Source organism: Oncorhynchus clarkii, unplaced genomic scaffold, assembly GCF_045791955.1.
Source record: "Oncorhynchus clarkii lewisi isolate Uvic-CL-2024 unplaced genomic scaffold, UVic_Ocla_1.0 unplaced_contig_9522_pilon_pilon, whole genome shotgun sequence".
Taxonomy (NCBI): domain Eukaryota; kingdom Metazoa; phylum Chordata; class Actinopteri; order Salmoniformes; family Salmonidae; genus Oncorhynchus; species Oncorhynchus clarkii.
Window position 1 is genome coordinate 23998 of NW_027258841.1, and position 21003 is coordinate 45000.

General features: G+C 48.5%; 1 protein-coding gene across 1 annotated transcript in view; it reads left to right on the forward strand.

Annotated features, from left to right (window-relative positions):
- The window catches only part of LOC139398799 (ribosome biogenesis protein bop1-like), a 37859-nt gene extending 16875 nt beyond the window's left edge, over positions 1–20984 (forward strand). The window contains exons 2-9 of the mRNA XM_071144579.1: positions 3305–3459; positions 3638–3755; positions 4922–5023; positions 5560–5772; positions 8016–8177; positions 8412–8492; positions 8596–8665; positions 20749–20984. Of these exons, the coding sequence (XP_071000680.1) occupies positions 3335–3459; positions 3638–3755; positions 4922–5023; positions 5560–5772; positions 8016–8177; positions 8412–8492; positions 8596–8665; positions 20749–20885 (1008 nt within the window). The 5' untranslated portion in view covers positions 3305–3334 and the 3' untranslated portion in view covers positions 20886–20984. The remainder of the gene's footprint in view (positions 1–3304; positions 3460–3637; positions 3756–4921; positions 5024–5559; positions 5773–8015; positions 8178–8411; positions 8493–8595; positions 8666–20748) is intronic.
- Positions 20985–21003: the final 19 nt, after the last annotated feature.

Here is a 21003-nt window from a genome sequence, read left to right on the forward strand (position 1 = left end):
CACTACGGGTCAATATAAGAATAGCCCTACTGTACGTTTTCCTTCCCATTCAGGATGAATGGGCTATGATGAATGGACAGAGTGGTCTTGGCATCATGACTGTGTGATGGTAGAGTATGAGTAAGCAGTCTTTGTTCATCTGGTTTTGGCCGTGCAGCATTTCCGGTGAAAGTAAATGTCAGGGCATTCATACTTCTTGCGTTTCGCGAGCAGCGCAGAGCTGTTGTCAAGGAAGTGATTTTGTGTTTATACAGGACCTCCCACCCCATCCTACCGTCAACCAATCATGTCAATGCGGAGCTATGCAGAGCCCTCCGCATTGTTACAAAATTTGAGAGGCGCACAGAAATGTGGTACGGAGGTCAATACGGCCTCCAGAGGCTCTGCAATTGCCTCACACCCGTACCCGTACGGAGGGTGTGAGGCAAATGTGGTCGGAGACGCCGTACAGAGGGTTTGAGGCAAATGTGGTCGGAGACGCCGTACGGAGGGTACGGCGTCTCCGACCACATTTGCCTCACACCCTCCTCCGTACGGCGTCTCCGACCACATTTGCCTCACACCCTCCGTACGGCGTCTCCGACCACATTTCGGATCAACCATAAATAGGCTTTAACTCCCGCTGGCGCTTGTCAACTCTGGGATTCGACACTTTTGTTCTTAGTCTATTTGAAGTATATTATCTCGGGCTGAATCCTATTGGGTTGTCATATGGGCCTGCTAGTTTCTGTTATATAATTATTGTGTGTATTGGAGTCATCCTTACCGTAGTAAAAAAAATAAATGGTTGCGTTCGAAATGTCAGATTAAGAAAACCAGGAGTCAACATTCTGGTGACACATCGGAACAATAATCCATAAATCACTATTTTAACCCATCTCGTTGAATCTCATTTGCTTCGCTCGCTTCCTCCCTCGGCGCATTGGAAGGAGGTGAGAGCCAACTCGCTGGTGAAACTCGATCCTGCGGACCAAAACTATCGCTTGCCCAGAAGTCGTCTGTGTGAATACTGGAGCTCGCGAAATGGAACATTTGTCTGTCGTTGGCCCTGTTCCGCTCTCTCTCCTCCAGTTCTCCAGGCCCCAGAGAAGCAGAAAGGCAGTGGTGTGAGAGGCAGGCCAGGGGGGTGTCATCACCCAGGCTGAGCAACACAAGGCTGTCCTGGTGGGGGGCTGGCTGATCCTTCTCTTCTGAGTGATTCTCCTCTGTTTAGTAGTTTACTGTAGCTTTAAGTGAAGGGCCTGGGCCTAGTACAGTGTAGCTTGTTGTGAAGGGCCTAGTATAGTGTAGCTTGTTGTGAAGGGCCTAGTACAGTGTAGCTTGTTGTGAAGGGCCTAGTACAGTGTAGCTTGTTGTGAATGGCCTAGTACAGTGTAGCTTGTTGTGAAGGGCCTGGGCCTAGTACAATGTAGCTTGTTGTGAAGGGCCTAGTACAGTGTAGCTTGCTGTGAAGGGCCTGGGTCTAGTACAATGTAGCTTGTTGTGAAGGGCCTGGGTCTAGTACAGTGTAGCTTGTTGTGAAGGGCCTGGGTCTAGTACAGTGTAGCTTGTTGTGAAGGGCCTGGGCCTAGTACAGTGTAGCTTGTTGTGAAGGGCCTGGGCCTAGTACAGTGTAGCTTGTTGTGAAGGGCCTGGGCCTAGTACAGTGTAGCTTGTTGTGAAGGGCCTGGGTCTAGTACAGTGTAGCTTGTTGTGAAGGGCCTGGGCCTAGTACAGTGTAGCTTGTTGTGAAGGGCCTGGGTCTAGTACAGTGTAGCTTGTTGTGAAGGGCCTGGGTCTAGTACAGTGTAGCTTGTTGTGAAGGGCCTGGGCCTAGTACAGTGTAGCTTGTTGTGAAGGGCCTGGGCCTAGTACAGTGTAGCTTGTTGTGAAGGGCCTGGGCCTAGTACAGTGTAGCTTGTTGTGAGTGTACTGCAAGTCCAAGTTCAGGTGCTTTGTCTTGCAATAGAATAGGCCGTATTAATGTGCAGACCAGGCTACATCAATGCGAGAGATGCAGTTAGCTGCATACTTCTTTGGATGTGGTTATTGGACCGGTAGATCTAAATGTATGGTTATGCCTAGAGATGGAACGGCCTGGTTAAGGGTAGGGTTGGGGATAGTAGGTTTGGTTAAATGTTACGTCAAGGGCTAAGGTTAGGCGTAGGGTTAGCAAACCACCGTACGGAACCATTGACAATCTGCCGGCTATATCATTGCCTACATGTTTTGTTCTTGCAGTAGCATGTAGTTGTCGCCATAGGCTGATAGCTCACTAGAGATTTGGTCTCAGCAACCAACCAGCGAGGGTGACCTTTATAGAGGTCCCCCATTAACAACCAGCCTGTTAGACAATGTGTTCCCAGACAAGGAAGTGTCACATTAGTTTTTCTCCTGTTTCTGTTCTTCTGGCTCCCTTGGTTATGTGCAGTAATACTTGCATGAACTTCAACACTGTGGGCCAACAAATCCACTAACTTGCAAAGAAGAGATACTGCTAGCACAATTGACGTGTCCGTGCTTGTTCACAGTCTGGAATAGGCTGATGTTGGCCTGACCCTTATCACACGAGACACCACCTCCTCCACCTCACTCAGAGGTAGTTCTATAGAGCAGGGCCAATGCCCATTCAGTGTGTGTGTAATGAGTGGGGGCTTTGAGGATGGGCACTGTGTGTGTGTGGGAGGGGTCTACCCAGCTGGCTGTGAGAAAAAGCGTGACACGGCTGCCCACTCCCTCCTAATTGGATCTGGTAGGGGTGTTTTTATTGAAATCACTCACAGGTGCAGCCCCACTTTAAAGTGGCTCACTACTTCTGAGAGCTTTCAGCTGTCGTGTGTGTGTGTGTGTGTGTGTGTGTTATTTCTCAGACAAAGAAATTTATTTTTTCAGACTGTACCCATTTTGGTTTAATAAGTCCTATCGTCTAAGAACAGGTTTCCAGTCCTACCGCCAGTTTGTGAATGAGAGCGGGATGTAGAATGAGCCGAGGTATTTTTACCAGGCCAGGCCTGCACCTGTACCCCACCACCACCCACCTTTACCCCCCCCCCCCCCCCCCCCAGGCCTCATCCAGCCAAAGGTATTCATAAATGTAGGAAAATGGGACAAGTATGATGAGGGTGAGTGTTTCCAGGCCAGAAAAACTGTACTCTACTCCCATAACAGTATAATCCGCTATTTATTCCACTCGCCCAGAGTGATATGAAGGACTGCAACAGCCCTGAGCAAGCAATCTAATGGGAAGACAAACACCTTGTCCTCAAGTGTTGTTAAACAACGTTATTGAACATGTCTTTCTCTTCCTCTCTCCTTTCTCTCCCAGGACATTCGTAACACGGTGGGCAACGTTCCCATGGAGTGGTACCAGGACTACCCTCACATCGGCTATAACCTGGACGGGAAGAAGATCTTTAAGCCCATCAGGAACAAAGACGAGCTGGATGAGTTCCTGGACAAGATGGAGAACCCAGACTACTGGTGAGATGACAAGGAGCAGATTACCTCTCTCTCTCTCTCTCTCTCTCTCTCTCTCTCTTGAACACCCTCTCTCTAACGCACGCTCCCTCTTCTTTCTCTGTGCTTTTGTTCTGGGAGAAGAGTATCTGTGAACCTGTTTTGACATCTGGTCTCTCTCCCTCCATCTCCCCTCCACCAGGCGTACGGTTCATGACAAGACGACAGCCTCAGACATTCGTCTGACAGACGAGCAGGTGGACCTGGTGCACCGCCTCCAGAAGGGTCAATTTGGCGACGTCAACTTCAACGAGTACGAGGTAAAGACCTTTATGACTGCTCTCTCACTGCCTGTATCGGGGTCCTATTCATTAGGGCCAAACGTAGCAACACGCTTTGCAACAAAATAAGAAAAACAAGTGTTTCTTATTGGACCAACTCTGCTACTCCTCTGTTTCAGTCCATTTTTATTTAGATTTTTTGTGCCTAGTGAGTACGACCCAGGTTTGACTGTGTTGACGGCTGGCAGCTCTGTTTTGTTAAATGACTGAGCAGATAATGGCTAAAGCATAGCAGCCATTAGAGCAAACTAGACCTCAGTTCATTAGCCCATCCACTTATGTTCTCCACATAACCCAAACCTCGTCTGCACTCCACTCCTCGTCACTTAGAGCAAGTCAGCCGAAAGCAGACCTGGGTTCAAATACAATCGGAAATCATTTCAGATTCTTTAGCTGTGATTTGATTGAGTTGCATGTTGCAATGGAACCAGTAGAAATGTCCAACAATTGCAAACCCGGCCAACTGGCACTGCAGGCAGACTGGAGCAAACGCTCAAAGTATTTGCCAGATTTCATATAGTAGTTGAACCCACGTCTGGAGAGGAGCGAGTTCTCCTGTGTTACAGTTAACAGGGTTTGCGGGAGAGGTTTTAAATGAATAGTGTTGAATTGAGAAGCCACTGCTGTAGTGTCTAGAATCTAGATGGCGTCATGGCTATCATGGAGTCTTGTTAATGCCAGAGTTATTACAGAGGCATATAAACTCATTTGTCAGGGGCAAAAACAAGTGTTTTTAAACTTTTAACACCAGGACTGTAAAATAAGAAAATACCAGGCTAACTCTGATGTCGTCATCAGCTACCTGCCTTGGATTTTGGTGGTCCAATGATTCCAGTCCACAGTAATTGGGCTGTCTATTAATCTAGGGCTTCCCAGACGTTTGTTTCAGAAGGGTCTGTCTTCAATCCTAGCTGACTTTGTTTACTTCAGGCTGTGTCCCAAATGTATTTAGCTCATTCTGATATATATTTGTAATTTTTTTATTTATTATTGTGTGTCTTGTTTTGTATTGCTAGGTATTACTGCACTGTTGGCGCTAAATAACATAAGTGTTTTGCTGCACCTGCGATAACATCTGCCGACTGTGTACGCTACCAATAAACAATCTATTTTTCTCGCTGATAAATGCTGTGTTTATCTTTTAGCCGTCCGTGGACTTCTTCACCAACGAGGTCATGATCCATCCGGTGACCAACAGGCCCCAGGACAAACGCAGCTTCATCCCCTCACTCATAGAGAAGGAGAAGGTAGGTATCTTTCTTTCTTACACACCATCTCTGTCTACCTCTCAAACTCTCTATTTTCCTCTCGTTCTCTCTGTTTCTCTCTGCTTACTCAAAAGCTTCATGTTTTATGCTGCTAATATATATTTACAATAAATATATAGCAGGCGTTACCACCAGTTTGAATCCAAACTGCTCACACGTGTTACAATGTAATGATCCCTGCATAGTGGAAGTGGAGGTGAAATTGTGTTATAATGGGGGTTCTGAAATTGGAGGCTTAGAGACCCACCCCTCCCAAACCCTCAACAATAAAAAGATAGAAACCGTAGCTTTATTAGCCCAGCAATACTTTCTATTAATGTCGGTTTGATTTTATTCCACTCATTAATCAAGTTAGTCTTTTATATTTTACGAAGCAGAGCACATTCTCCCCCATTTTAAAACTGTGTGATTGAATTTTTGTACGTTCGTTTTAGACGTGTTTACGCAAACACACACACACACACACACACACACACTTACGTTTCACCACTACTGTTGTCCTCTCTCTCTCCCAGGTTTCGAAGCTGGTCCATGCCATAAAGATGGGTTGGATCAAGCCCCGTAAACCCAAAGAGACCACCCCTCAGTACTATGACCTGTGGGCCAAGGAGGACCCCAACGCCATACTGGGGCGCCACAAGATGCACGTCCCCGCCCCCAAGATGAGGCTGCCCGGACACGAGGAGTCCTACAACCCTCCGCCTGAGTACCTGCTCACAGAGGAAGAGGTAAATGCTTAATTCATGTGAATAACATGATGTTCATAGTGTTTGTAATAGTATGGTAGTCGTGATCAATAAAACGGCACAATACGGTGCAGAGTGTTCGAATTAACAAATATCTGCCCTTTTCAAGGGAGGGGTCAATAGATATCACAACTATTTGGTTTTAATATCATCACTTCTTGAAAATCAGTCATAACTACACATTTCATATTATTCCACATTTAGCTCTATCAGAGTTATACAGCAAGCAACTGCATGCTTTTCATGATCAGTAAACATCAATTGATCATGTATTTTCAGATACTTTAGGGTAGCCTGTCCCTTTGGAATTAGCTTGCTATTAACATGTAGCTAGATAGTGTCATTTAGCTTGCTTCATCAGAGATTAGGCTTTTGGAAAGAGCTTGACAACGGCAAGTACTCGTCCTGGTAAAGTTGTCTGTCGGACTACTGTTGTCACCACTATAGATGGCAAGCAAATCAAGCCATCTAGTTTATCCCCTGAAAGTTAGCATATCAGCTAGCCATGATATGATCTGTTATTAGCTAGTTAGCCAATTTGAAGTGGTCCATCAGTCAATGTATCCTATCATGTCTGTCAGTGGCAATCATGATTAAATACTGTTAAAAACAATGTTGAAATGGGATAATGTTAGCTAATAACGCTAGGTATGCCTACGTTGGTTGTAGATCAAGTACATTAGGTGTACTTATCACTATGTTTAGCCAACTGTACAAAGTTTCTACCGGTAGCTTGTAAAGTAAACATTATCAGCAAACAGTACGTCGGCAAATGTACCCTTCTGCTGCTTGACAGGCAGAGCCCACAAAGCATGGGAAATGAACCTAAACCACTCAGGTATTTTCAGGTAGAGTTCACTTTTATTAGATCACTCAAATATCCAATATTGGTGGCCAATATTGAGATGTATCGTGAGGCTACCCTGACGTATCTGAAATGACATGATCAATTGATTTTAACTGATTGTGAAACACATGCAGTTACTTGCTGTATGACTCTGATATACACTACCTTTCAAAAGTTTGGGGTCACTTAGAAATGTCCTTGTTTTTGAAAGAAAAGCAAAAATGTTTTGTCCATTAAAATAATTGGTGTCTAGTTTGAGAAACAGACTCCTCACAAGTCCGCAACTGGCAGCTTCATGAAATAGTACCCTCAAAACACCAGTCTCAACGTGAACAGTGAAGAGGCCACTCCGGGATGCTGGCCTTCTAGGCAGAGTTGCAAAGAAAAAGCCATATCTCAAACTGGCCAATAAAAATAAAAGATTAAGATGGGCAAAAGAAGGACTTGTGAGGCGTCTGTTTCTCAAACTAGACATTCTAATGTACTTGTCCTCTTGCTCAGATGTGCACCGGGGCCTCCCACTCCTCTTTCTATTCTGGTTAGAGCCAGTTTGCGCTGTTCTGTGAAGGGAGTAGTACACAGCATTGTACGAGATCTTCAGTTTCTTGGCAATTTCTCGCATGGAATAGCCTTCATTTCTCAGAACAAGAAAAGATTGATGAGTTTCAGAAGAAATATTTGTTTCTGGCCATTTTGAGCCTGTAATCAAACTCACAGATACTCAACTAAAGAAGGCCAGTTTTATTGTTTCTTTAATCAGGACAATAGTTTTCAGATGTGCTAACATAATTGTAAAAGAGTTTTCTAATGATCAATTAGCCTTTTAAAATGTCAAACTTGGATTAGCTAACACAACGTGCCATTGGAACACAGGAGTGATGGTTGCTGATAATGGGCCTCTGAATGCCTATGTAGATATTCCATTAAAAATCAGCCGTTTCCCACTATTATAGTCATTTACAACATTAACAAAGTCTACATTGTGTTTCTGATCAATTTTATGTTATTTTAATGGACAGAATGAGCTTTTCTTTCAAAAACAAGGACATTTCTAAGTGACCCCAAACTTTTGAATGGTAGTGTACATCATACATAAGTGCCACTCTTGAAATACCATAACTTTGTCTATAGTAAATGGGCTTGCACTATATACTGTAGGCATAGTAGCATAGATCAACTGAAACATTTTGTTAATCCCTCATTAGCTACAGTAGAAAGACCAATCATTCATAATTTATCAGCCAGTCATTAGTATACAGACCAATCATTAACCAGTACACAGACCAGTCATTAGTATACAGACCAATCATTAACCAGTACACAGACCAGTCATCAGTATACAGTTAGGCTAACCATTGGTTCTTCCTCCCCCTGTCAGAGACTGGTGTGGGAGCAGCAGGATGCAGAAGACAGGAAGCTCCCGTTCCTCCCCCAGAAACACTCCTGTCTGAGGGCCGTGCCCGCCTTCTCCCGTTTCATCCACGAGCGCTTCGAACGCTGCCTTGACCTTTACCTGTGTCCCCGCCAGCGCAAGATGAGGGTGAGACTAGAGACCCCGTCTGAATGTCTAGCTAAATAGTTCATAGTTAACCAGTTGTCGGAATCATTTTTCTAATAGAGGGACTTTGTTGGTGTGCATTCTGTAAATATTTGTTTTGAAGATACTCATAAGTGAAGCTATGTGGCTCATTTAGAAGGACCTCTATATTGTCAGATCAATTAGGGGATTCTCCACTCGTGACTCAACTCTATTCATCTCAATTCGTCTCCACAGGTGAATGTGAATCCAGAAGATCTGATCCCCAAGCTGCCCAAACCCAAGGACCTGCAGCCCTTCCCCACCACTATGTCTCTGGTAGGTCAGCCACTGAATCTGAATTTCTGTGTGTGATATTTGATTGGAAATGTACCTCATGGTGGGCACCAATCATGACCTTAATGATGTGTCCTCTCAAAAGGTGTACCGTGGCCACACCAGTTTGGTGCGCTGCATCAGTGCGTCTCCCACCGGCCAGTGGCTGGTCTCAGGTATGTGTTAACTCACTATTCATCAATGTGATGTAGTAACGTCTCTGACTCTGTTTGGCTTGCTCTTCAGTTGGCAATTTTCTCAGTCAGTAGCTAACTGTCTCCCTGGCACACCTTTTCTTCATTTTGCCTGTTTGAGTCAGTAGCTAACTCTCCCTGGCACACCTTTTCTTCATTTTGCCTGTTTGAGTCAGTAGCTAACTGTCTCCCTGGCACACCTTTTCTTCATTTTGCCTGTTTGAGTCAGTAGCTAACTGTCTCCCTGGCACACCTTTTCTTCATTTTGCCTGTTTGAGTCTGTTGCTAACTGTCTCCCTGGCACACCTTTTCTTCATTTTGCCTGTTTGAGTCAGTAGCTAACTCTCCCTGGCACACCTTTTCTTCATTTTGCCTGTTTGAGTCAGTAGCTAACTGTCTCCCTGGCACACCTTTTCTTCATTTTGCCTGTTTGAGTCAGTAGCTAACTGTCTCCCTGGCACACCTTTTCTTCATTTTGCCTGTTTGAGTCTGTTGCTAACTGTCTCCCTGGCACACCTTTTCTTCATTTTGCCTGTTTGAGTCAGTAGCTAACTCTCCCTGGCACACCTTTTCTTCATTTTGCCTGTTTGAGTCAGTAGCTAACTCTCCCTGGCACACCTTTTCTTCATTTTGCCTGTTTGAGTCAGTAGCTAACTGTCTCCCTGGCACACCTTTTCTTCATTTTGCCTGTTTGAGTCAGTAGCTAACTGTCTCCCTGGCACACCTTTTCTTCATTTTGCCTGTTTGAGTCTGTTGCTAACTGTCTCCCTGGCACACCTTTTCTTCATTTTGCCTGTTTGAGTCTGTTGCTAACTGTCTCCCTGGCACACCTTTTCTTCATTTTGCCTGTTTGAGTCAGTAGCTAACTGTCTTGCTCTTTCTGAGTCAGTAGCTAACTGACTGCTTACATCATCCCCCAAAACTTGAGCAATGATGTCATTGTTCTCCAGGCAGTGCTGAGATGTGTAGCGTAAGACAGGTGACCCGTACTGGGCCTGTCTGGATCAGAGAGGCTGGAAAGAATCCAGGGTTTACAGACCAGGAGATGAGCACAGATGCATTTAGGCTCTGCAGCTCGGCGGCCATACTTACTGGAACACGTCTAGGATGATAAATCAATCACAGATCTCCTAGTGTGTCTCCTTTCCCTTCATCCATCCAAGACGCAAATTGTCTTTGTGTCTTTTATAGCTTCTGGCTGCCTGTCTTTTCTCTACAGCCACAGTCAGGCAGAGAACAATAGGCTACGACTTTACTTAGGTTGTTAATGTTGGTGCTATGTAGAAAATCATCCCTTGTGGTTTGGATTTCTGTGATGAAGGGTAGCAGGCAAAACCGAAGCAATGTAATTATGCACATCGCATTGACTGAAGATTCTTACCAGGAAAATGATGTACCATTGAAAGCGGTAACTTGATATACATGGAAGTGAATTGAATAAGATGGAGGTGAGGTTAAGGAAGGAGCGTCTGTGGATTGCTCACTCAGTGTTGTATAGTTTCCATCAGTTTAATATGGTCTGGGCCTGGGGCACACTGTCAGATATGAAGTAAAGGCCTTGCTCATATAAAACTAAGGTGGCTGTGTCTTTCCACAGGCATGCGGTATTACTGTATGTCTGGGAAAGTCTTTATTCCGTACCAGGACTAAGGCCTATCGTAGTCTGAATAGGTTGAATTATTTCTAGTATTCTAGATACTGTACACTATGAAAAGAGCACAGGGGATTTATCATTTGTGCGCCAAAAAATATATCACGTAAAATGGTCACGTCAATTTTGATAACTTTTAATAACAATCAATAACTTTTTTAAGTAGTCTTTGTTCCCTGGCCTTACTCTTCGACGACAGAATATGTGAATCCTCTTCCCCAAGCCATGGAGACATACTGTCCTGTTATTCATACTGTATGATGTGTAGTTTCATTTAAACACCGAAAGGCGGGTCAATAGCCTTCTGATAGAATTCCAAAATGTTGGCCGTTACACCTGATTTGATTCATTTTCCGTTCACAGCTGTAACAGGCCCTTGGAAAGGGAAGGAGGTGACGTGGGCGAGTCACAGAAAGATAGAGGAGAAGAAGGAAGGAAGGAGGGAATGAGTGAGCGAGGCTGCGAGGCAGCGATTTAGTGTCAATATCTATTAAGTTGTCCATAACTAAGGATTTCATTAAGGCCCATATGCAAAATCACTACAGTCAGTGCCACTCTTTTATCTTGCAGTAAAATATATTCAACCAGTCGTAAAGCCCTCTTTCCCACAGTAAAAATGGCAGTTGACAACCTCCTAGGAATTGCAGCCGCCGCCCCCTACCACCCTCACTTTGCTTTCCTATTGTGTTAGGGTTCACAGATAATTCATTCCATATCAGTGTGTGGTGACTTTTAATAATGACTTTGACCCGCCCTGTCTCTAGATAGAGGACTGTCTGTCTGGGCACGGCCAAACCTGTAAAACATGATGATGACCGACCCTACTCAGAGCATTCTCTCAGGACTGGAATTAGTTTCATAGCCTTGATAGTGCTGCTTATTTTTCATTTTGTGGCACCCAATGGCACCCATAGGGCTCTGGTCAAAAGTAGTGCACTACGTAGGGAATAGGGTGCAATTTGGGACACAAGCAGTACATTGTACTGAGCATCCTGGGTTGCCCTGGGGCTTGACTCTGTGTACGGTATATTCACACCCACACTCCCAGCAGTAAACAAACTTGGGTTCTGGTGTTCCCGGCTCCACATTCCCTACTAATGATGTGGCCACAATAGTTTGCGTGGTGCAGTGGCAGCTCCTCCAGCTCCAGCCTCCCTGACAGGCAGCGTTCCCTCTGAAATCTGACTAGGGCTGAACCTTTAACCCTTCCCTGGTGGGGAGGACTGGGAAGGACGGAATTCTTTGCTCCACACGCCGGCCAGGATTGGAATTCTTTTTATGGAAGTACAGAACAGGGATCTTATAGATGTTGCCCACTGGGTCAGACTTGGGACATCACAGACAGGTGAACTCCACTAGCTGTTCTCTAGTTTTTGCTTTCTCTCTCTCTCTCTCTCTAGCGCTCTCTCTAGCGATCGCTCGCTCTCTCTAGCGATCGCTCGCTCTCTATCTCGTTCTCGCTCTCTCTTTCTCGTTCTCTCTCTTTCTCTCTTTCTCGTTCTCTCTCTCGTTCTCTCTCTCATTCTCTCTATCTCGCTCTCTCGTTCTCGCTCTCTCGTTCTCGCTCTCTCGTTCTCGCTCTCTCGTTCTCGCTCTCTCGTTCTCGCTCTCTCTTTCTCGTTCTCGCTCTCTCTCGTTCTCGCTCGCTCGTTCTCGCTCGCTCTCTCTCGTTCTCGCTCGTTCTCGCTCGTTCTCGCTCGTTCTCGCTCGCTCTCGCTCGTTCTCGCTCGCTCTCGCTCGCTCTCGCTCTCGCTCTTTCTCGTTCTCTCTCTTGCTCCCTCTCGCTCTCTCGTTCTCGCTCTCTCTCTCTCTCTCTCATTCTCTCTATCTCGTTCGCTCTCTCTCGTTCTCGCGCTCTCTTATTTATTTTTCTCTTTCTTTCTTTGTCTCGCTCGTTCCACAACAGGAAGAACACAGCCCTGTAAACCAGAGAGCAACAACACTACCAAGAGGCTACCTACCATTAACTGAGGGATGTTTTTGTGACAGCTGGTTGGCTGTGTCATTTGGTGCTCACACAGATGGTCACCATTGTGTTGTGTTCCACTTCTACTACTGCCATTACAGGGTTCATACTTAGGCCAAAACCTGCAATCATCATTTGGATATTGAATCGCAGGTCTGTTTTTGTTTGGCGCTAGAAACAGGAGAGGAGTGTAATGCTGTTACGACCTGGGCTTTCAAACCAAGGTGTCCTAGAAAGAGGAGAGGAGTGTAATGCTGTTATGACCTGGGCTTTCAAACCAAGGTGTCCTAGAAAGAGGAGAGGAGTGTAATGCTGTTATGACCTGGGCTTTCAAACCAAGGTGTCCTAGAAAGAGGAGAGGAGTGTAATGCTGTTACGACCTGGGCTTTCAAACCAAGGTGTCCTAGAAAGAGGAGAGGAGTGTAATGCTGTTACGACCTGGGCTTTCAAACCAAGGTGTCCTAGAAAGAGGAGAGGAGTGTAATGCTGTTACGACCTGGGCTTTCAAACCAAGGTGTCCTAGAAAGAGGAGAGGAGTGTAATGCTGTTACGACCTGGGCTTTCAAACCAAGGTGTCCTAGAAAGAGGAGAGGAGTGTAATGCTGTTACGACCTGGGCTTTCAAACCAAGGTGTCCTAGAAAGAGGAGAGGAGTGTAATGCTGTTACGACCTGGGCTTTCAAACCAAGGTGTCCTAGAAAGAGGAGAGGAGTGTAATGCTGTTACGACCTGGGCTTTCAAACCAAGGTGTCCTAGAACGAGGAGAGGAGTGTAATGCTGTTACGACCTGGGCTTTCAATCCAAGATGTCCTAGAAAGAGGAGAGGAGTGTAATGCTGTTACGACCTGGGCTTTCAAACCAAGGTGTCCTAGAAAGAGGAGAGGAGTGTAATGCTGTTACGACCTGGGCTTTCAATCCAAGGTGTCCTAGAAAGAGGAGAGGAGTGTAATGCTGTTATGACCTGGGCTTTCAAACCAAGGTGTCCTAGAAAGAGGAGAGGAGTGTAATGCTGTTACGACCTGGGCTTTCAAACCAAGGTGTCCTAGAAAGAGGAGAGGAGTGTAATGCTGTTACGACCTGGGCTTTCAAACCAAGGTGTCCTAGAAAGAGGAGAGGAGTGTAATGCTGTTACGACCTGGGCTTTCAAACCAACGTGTCCTAGAAAGAGGAGAGGAGTGTAATGCTGTTACGACCTGGGCTTTCAAACCAACGTGTCCTAGAAAGAGGAGAGGAGTGTAATGCTGTTACGACCTGGGCTTTCAAACCAAGGTGTCCTAGAAAGAGGAGAGGAGTGTAATGCTGTTATGACCTGGGCTTTCAAACCAAGGTGTCCTAGAAAGAGGAGAGGAGTGTAATGCTGTTACGACCTGGGCTTTCAAACCAACGTGTCCTAGAAAGAGGAGAGGAGTGTAATGCTGTTACGACCTGGGCTTTCAATCCAAGGTGTCCTAGAAAGTCCCCAGTCCATTAAAGTACCTCCCCCTGGAGCCTCAGTTGATCGTGCTGACCAATAGCGCTGCTCCCATCTGTTGACTTACATTGTGGTTTGCCCTCGACAACTGAGCCTTGAACTGTGCTCTGAGGTTACAAACCACGCATCCGTTTTAGTTTTATTCTCTACATTTGCTAAATGTTCTCATCCTGTCCAGTGACACAGCCTTGTATTTATGTCAGATTGTCATAAAAATATTCTGCTTGTCGTATTCTCAAGTAGGCGAGTAAGCACACTCCTGGGTGTGTTTCAGAGTAAACCATTGAGGTTGAATGAATGAATGAATGAATGAAAGAAGTCCCTCAGTAGAAAAGGAACAGCATAGTTGTGACTTCTTAGCGGTTTCACGGCTCTAGACCTCTCCTCATACACTAGTGATTCCTTTCCAACGCCTGTGCTGCCTGACGGACGGGGTTCTCTCACTCTCAATGTGACTCTCACTCTTTCTCTCTGTCTCTAAACCACCAGCAGCCCTGGATACAACCTCCCGGTCGGGTCGGGCCTGCCCCTCAAGTTCTATATCTGTTTCTGCCAGAGAGCTCAGTACTTCAAATGGATTATGGTTTTTGAGTTATTACATTTCACCCTCTGTCCAGGATCTGTTTTTCCCTCCGTGTTTTCCTTGCATTTATGGAGCGTATTCCGGTATAGAAGTTAAAATAAAACTATTTCACTCTGACGTTGGAGCGGTTGAGCGTCGGTGGTGGTGTTATCAAAGGTGGTTGGTTTGCGTAGAGTCTGAGTTCCCAGGTGTCCGTATTGTGTGCCAGCAGTAAGGAGCGATTGGCTCCTGGGGTTCTGATTAGGACCTGAATGTTTCTTTCTCAAACCAACCTCAACAGGAAAGGGAAGAGACACGGACGCTAAAGTTCTTTCATGCCAAAGTATTGTCCAAAAGAAAGGTTGAGAAATCTCACTGAGCCATGGCTCCTAATAGAGTTGTGATGGCAAACCACACTGCAAAATCAGACCAATACAGGAGGTTACTAGAAATACAACCTCTCCATGTCCATAACATGTAGACGGAGGCACGTGTAGACGGAGGCACATGTAGACGGAGGCACGTGTAGACGGAGGCACGTGTAGACGGAGGCACGTGTAGACGGAGGCACGTGTAGACGGAGGCACGTGTAGACGGAGGCACGTGTAGACGGAGGCACGTGTAGACAGAGCCCGTAGAGGTATAGTGGCAGAGAAGAAGCCTGTCAAATGCAAATGATCCTTTGGCAGTAGTCTGTGATACTGCATGCACTCCCAGAAAGCATTAGTGAGTTAGTGTGTGCAGAGAGGCCCGTGATGTGTCATTGGCTGTGTCCCACGAGGCCCTATGGACTCTGGTCCAAACTAGTTCACTATATAGGGAATAGGGTGCCATTTGGGGATGCTCACATTGTGACCGACAGTTGGAGAGGCAGAGAGAGCGTCTGTTTTCACTCAGCTGATGAGCAGTAGGCTGGCCAGGAAATCTGTCCCGACCCGTCATGTCTGGCTACTTATGATGTGTATTATACACACTCACACAGATAACTTTTAACGCATGGTATTGATAATGTAGTGAAGAGGTGTATATTCTATTTTTTAAGAGATAAAGATAAGCTACATTACCTTTAGGTTTTATCTGCTCTTTCCCACTGTTACTGTATATCACAATATTATTCATCAACACAGCCTCCCCATCAACTAACCCTGTCTAGTAGTGACACCAACCAGACCCACTCCCCTCCTCTACTCCCCTCCTCTACTTCCCTCCTCCTTTACTCCCCTCCTCTACTCCCCTCCTCTACTCTCCCCCTCTACTCTCCCCCTCCTCTACTCTCCCCCTCCTCTACTCTCCCCCTCCTCTACTCTCCCCCTCCTCTACTCTCCCCCTCCTCTACTCTCCCCCCCTCTACTCCCCTCCTCTACTCTCCTCCTCCTCTACTCTCCTCCTCCTCTACTCCCCTCCTCCACTCCCCTCCTCTACTCCCCTCCTCCTCTACTTCCCTCCTCATCTACTCTCCTCCTCCTCTACTCCCCTCCTCTACCCCCTCCTCCTCCTCTACTTCCCTCCTCATCTACTCTCCTCCTCTACTCCCCTCCTCTACCCCCTCCTCCTCCTCTACTCTCCTCCTCCTCTACTTCCCTCCTGCTCTACTCCCCTCCTGCTCTACTCCCCTCCTGCTCTACTTCCCTCCTGCTCTACTTCCCTCCTGCTCTACTTCCCTCCTCATCTACTCTACTCCCCTCCTCTACCCCCTCCTCCTCCTCTACTCTCCTCCTCCTCTACTTCCCTCCTGCTCTACTCCCCTCCTGCTCTACTCCCCTCCTGCTCTACTTCCCTCCTGCTCTACTTCCCTCCTGCTCTACCTCCCTCCTGCTCTACTCCCCTCCTCTACTCCCCTCCTCTACTTCCCTCCTCTCCTCTACTCTCCTCCTCCCCCTCCTCTACTCCCCTCCTCCTCCTCTACTCTCTTCCTCCTACTCCTCTATTTCCCTCCTCCTCTACTTCCCTCCTCCTCTACTCCCCTCCTCTACTTCCCTCCTGCTCTACTCTCCCCCTCTACTCTCCCCCTCTACTCTCCCCCTCCTCTACTCTCCCCCTCCTCTACTCTCCCCCTCCTCTACTCTCCCCCTCCTCTACTCTCCCCCTCCTCTACTCTCCCCCCTCTACTCCCCTCCTCTACTCTCCTCCTCCTCTACTCTCCTCCTCCTCTACTCCCCTCCTCCACTCCCCTCCTCTACTCCCCTCCTCCTCTACTTCCCTCCTCATCTACTCTCCTCCTCCTCTACTCCCCTCCTCTACCCCCTCCTCCTCCTCTACTTCCCTCCTCATCTACTCTCCTCCTCTACTCCCCTCCTCTACCCCCTCCTCCTCCTCTACTCTCCTCCTCCTCTACTTCCCTCCTGCTCTACTCCCCTCCTGCTCTACTCCCCTCCTGCTCTACTTCCCTCCTGCTCTACTTCCCTCCTGCTCTACTTCCCTCCTCATCTACTCTACTCCCCTCCTCTACCCCCTCCTCCTCCTCTACTCTCCTCCTCCTCTACTTCCCTCCTGCTCTACTCCCCTCCTGCTCTACTCCCCTCCTGCTCTACTCCCCTCCTGCTCTACTCCCCTCCTGCTCTACTTCCCTCCTGCTCTACTTCCCTCCTGCTCTACTTCCCTCCTGCTCTACTTCCCTCCTGCTCTACTCCCCTCCTCTACTTCCCTCCTCTACTTCCCTCCTCTCCTCTACTCTCCTCCTCCCCCTCCTCTACTCCCCTCCTCCTCCTCTACTCTCTTCCTCCTACTCCTCTACTCCCCTCCTCCTCTACTCTCCTACTCCCCTCTTCCTCCTTTACTTCCCTCCTCCTCTACTTCCCTCCTCCTCTATTTCCCTCCTCCTCTACTTCCCTCCTCCTCTACTCCCCTCCTCTACTTCCCTCCTGCTCTACTCTCCTCCGCTACTCTCCCTCCTCCTCTACTCTCCTCCTCCTCTACTCCCCTCCTCTACTCCCCTCCTCCTCCTCTACTCCCCTCCTCCTCCTCTACTCTCTTCCTCCTCCTCCTCCTCTACTCCCCTCCTCCTCTACTCTCCCACTCCTCTACTCCCCTCCTCCTCTACTCTCCTACTCCCCTCCTCCTCCTTTACTTCCCTCCTCTACTTCCCTCCTCCTCTACTTCCCTCCTCCTCTACTTCCCTCCTCCTCTACTTCCCTCCTGCTCTACTCTCCTCCTCTACTCTCCCTCCTCCTCTACTCTACCCTTCTCCTCTACTCTACCCTTCTCCTCTACTCTACCCTTCTCCTCTACTCTACCCTTCTCCTCCTTCTCTACTCTCCTCCTCCTCTACTCCCCTCCTCTACTCCCCTCCTCTACTCCCCTCCTCCTCCTCTACTTCCCTCCTCCTCTACTCTACTCCCCTCCTCTACTCCCCTCCTCTACTCCCCTCCTCCTCCCCTCCTCCTCCTCTACTTCCCTCCTCTACTTCCCTCCTCTACTCCCCTCCTCTACTCCCCTCCTCCTCTACTCTACCCTTCTCCTCTACTCTACTCTCCTCATCCTCCTCTACCCTCCTCCTCGACCCTCCTCCTCTACTCCCCTCCTATACTCTCCTCCTCTACTCCCCTCCTCCTCCTCTACTCTCCTCCTCCTCTACTCCCCTCCTCCTCCTCTACTTCCCTCCTCCTCTACTCTCCTCCTCTACTTCCCTCCTTCTCTACTCTCCTCCTCTACTTCCCTCCTCCTCTACTTCCCTTCTCCTCTACTCCTTTCCTATACTCTCCTCCTCTTCCTCCACTCCCCTCTACTCCCCTTCTCCTCCTCTACTCCCCTCCTCTACTCCCCTCCTCTACTTCCCTCCTCTACTCCCCTCCTCTACTCCCCCCCTCCTCTACTTCCCTCCTATACTCTCCTCCTCTACTCCCCTCCTCCTCCTCTACTCCCCTCCTCTACTACCCTCATCCTCCTCTACTTCCCTCCTATACTCTCCTCCTCCACTCCCCTCTACTCCCCTCCTCCTCCTCTACTCTCCTCCTCCTCTACTCCCCTCCTCCTCTACTCCCCTCCTCTACTTTCCTCCTATACTCCCCTCCTCTACTCCTCTCCTCTACTTCCCTCCTGCTCTACTCCCATCCTCCTCTACTCCCCTCCTCTACTTCCCTCCTGCTCTACTCCCCTCCTCCTCTACTTCCCTCCTGCTCTACTCCCCTCCTGCTCTACTTCCCTCCTCCTCTACTTCCCTCCTGCTCTACTTCCCTCCTCCTCTACTCCCTTCCTCCTCTACTTCCCTCCTCTACTTCCCTCCTCCTCTACTTCCCTCCTCCTCTACTCCCCTCCTCCTCTACTCCCCACCTCCTCTACTACCCTCCTCCTCTACTCCCCTCCTCCTGCTCCACTTCCCTCCTGCTCCACTTCCCTCCTGCTCTACTTCCCTCCTGCTCTACTCCCTTCCTCCTCTACTCCCCTCCTCTACTCTCCTCCTCCACTCCCCTCCTCCTCCTCTACTCCCCTCCTCCTCCACTCCCCTCCTCCTCCTCCTCTACTTCCCTCCTCCTCCACTCCCCTCCTCCTCCTCTACTTCCCTCCTGCTCTACTTCCCTCCTGCTCTACTTCCCTCCTGCTCTACTTCCCTCCTGCTCTACTTCCCTCCTGCTCTACTTCCCTCCTCCTCTACTCCCCTCCTCCTCTACTCCCCTCCTCTACTCCCCTCCTCCTCCACTCCCCTCCTCCTGCTCTACTCCCCTCCTGCTCTACTCCCCTCCTGCTCTACTTCCCTCCTGCTCTACTTCCCTCCTGCTCTACTTCCCTCCTCCTCTACTCCCCTCCTCCTCTACTCCCTCTCTTCCTCTACTCCCTCTCTTCCTCTACTCCCTCTCTTCCTCTACTCCCTCTCTTCCTCTACTCCCCTCTTCCTCTACTCCCCTCTTCCTCTACTCCCCTCTTCCTCTACTCCCCTCCTCCTCTACTCCCCTCCTCCTCTACTCCCCTCTTCCTCTACTCCCCTCTTCCTCTACTCCCCTCTTCCTCTACTCCCCTCTTCCTCTACTCCCCTCTTCCTCTACTCCCCTCCTCCTCTACTCTCCTCCTCCTCTACTCCCCTCTTCCTCTACTCCCCTCTTCCTCTACTCCCCTCTTCCTCTACTCCCCTCTTCCTCTACTCCCCTCTTCCTCTACTCCCTCTCTTCCTCTACTCCCTCTCTTCCTCTACTCCCTCTCTTCCTCTACTCCCTCTCTTCCTCTACTCCCTCTCTTCCTCTACTCCCTCTCTTCCTCTACTCCCTCTCTTCCTCTACTCCCTCTCTTCCTCTACTCCCTCTCTTCCTCTACTCCCCTCCTCCTCTACTCCCCTCTTCCTCTACTCCCTCTCTTCCTCTACTCCCCTCCTCCTCTACTCCCCTCCTCCTCTACTCCCTCTCTTCCTCTCTTCTCCTCCTCCTCTACTATCCTCCTCCTCTACTCCTCTACTCTACTCTCCTCCTCTACTCTCCTCCTCCTCTACTCTACTCTACTCATCCTCTACTCTCCTCCTCTGTTCTACTCTCCTCCTCTACTCTCCTCCTCCTCTACTCTCCTCCTCCTCTACTCTCCTCCTCTACTCTCCTCCTCTCCTCTACTCTACTCTACTCATCCTCTACTCTCCTCCTCTACTCTCCTCCTCCTCTACTCTCCTCCTCTGTTCTACTCTCCTCCTCCTCTACTCCCCTCCTCTGTTCTACTCTCCTCCTCCTCTACTCTCCTCCTCCTCTACTCTCCTCCTCCTCTACTCTCCTCCTCCTCTACTCTCCTCCTCCTCTACACTCCTCCTCTACTCTCCTCCGTCCTACCACCATTTAGTTTCTGCTCCCCTCTCATTGAGGTTAGTCAAATCAAATCAAATTTATTTATATAGCCCTTCGTACATCAGCTGATATCTCAAAGTGCTGTACAGAAACCCAGCCTAAAACCCCAAACAGCAAGCAATGCAGGTGTAGAAGCACGGTGGCTAGGAAAAACTCCCTAGAAAGGCCAAAACCTAGGAAGAAACCTAGAGAGGAACCAGGCTATGTGGGGTGGCCAGTCCTCTTCTGGCTGTGCCGGGTGGAGATTATAACAAAACATGGTCAAGATGTTCATAAATGACCAGCATGGTCGAATAATAATAAGGCAGAACAGTTGAAACTGGAGCAGCAGCACAGTCAGTTAGTCTGCCTGCTAGCTCAGAGCTTTCCCAGTTTATTTATGAGCCCCTTTAAGACTTTCACGCTGTGGTAACTCAATGACGCGCGGTGTCCGGAGACCACACCTGCTGCTGCTGGGGCTGAGCTGACCATCTTACTGACTGGCGTAAGTGTGACTGTGATGCATGTATGAGCACATGCACACAGGCACACGCACTTACGCACGCTCGCATACACATTCCCTCACACACACATTCCCTCACACAATCACACACACACAGTGCTGTTAAGGGCCCCATGTTAACCCTGTAGTCTGACCTTTGACCCTCTCTCTCCCTCCAGGCTCAGACGATTTCACGGTGCGCTTCTGGGAGGTCAACACAGGGCGCTGCATGAAGACTCTGGAGGTGGGCGGAGCTGTGAAGAGCGTGGCGTGGAACCCCAACCCGGCCGTCTGCCTGGTGGCTGTGTGCTTGTAAGTCTCCTCCTCCAACAGTCTCTTTCCTCCTAATGGGTGCTCTCTTAAAATCCTCCCCCTCCTCTGTTTTGAGGTGTCTGTGTCTTCATCGCTAAACATACTGTATGTGTTGACGGACA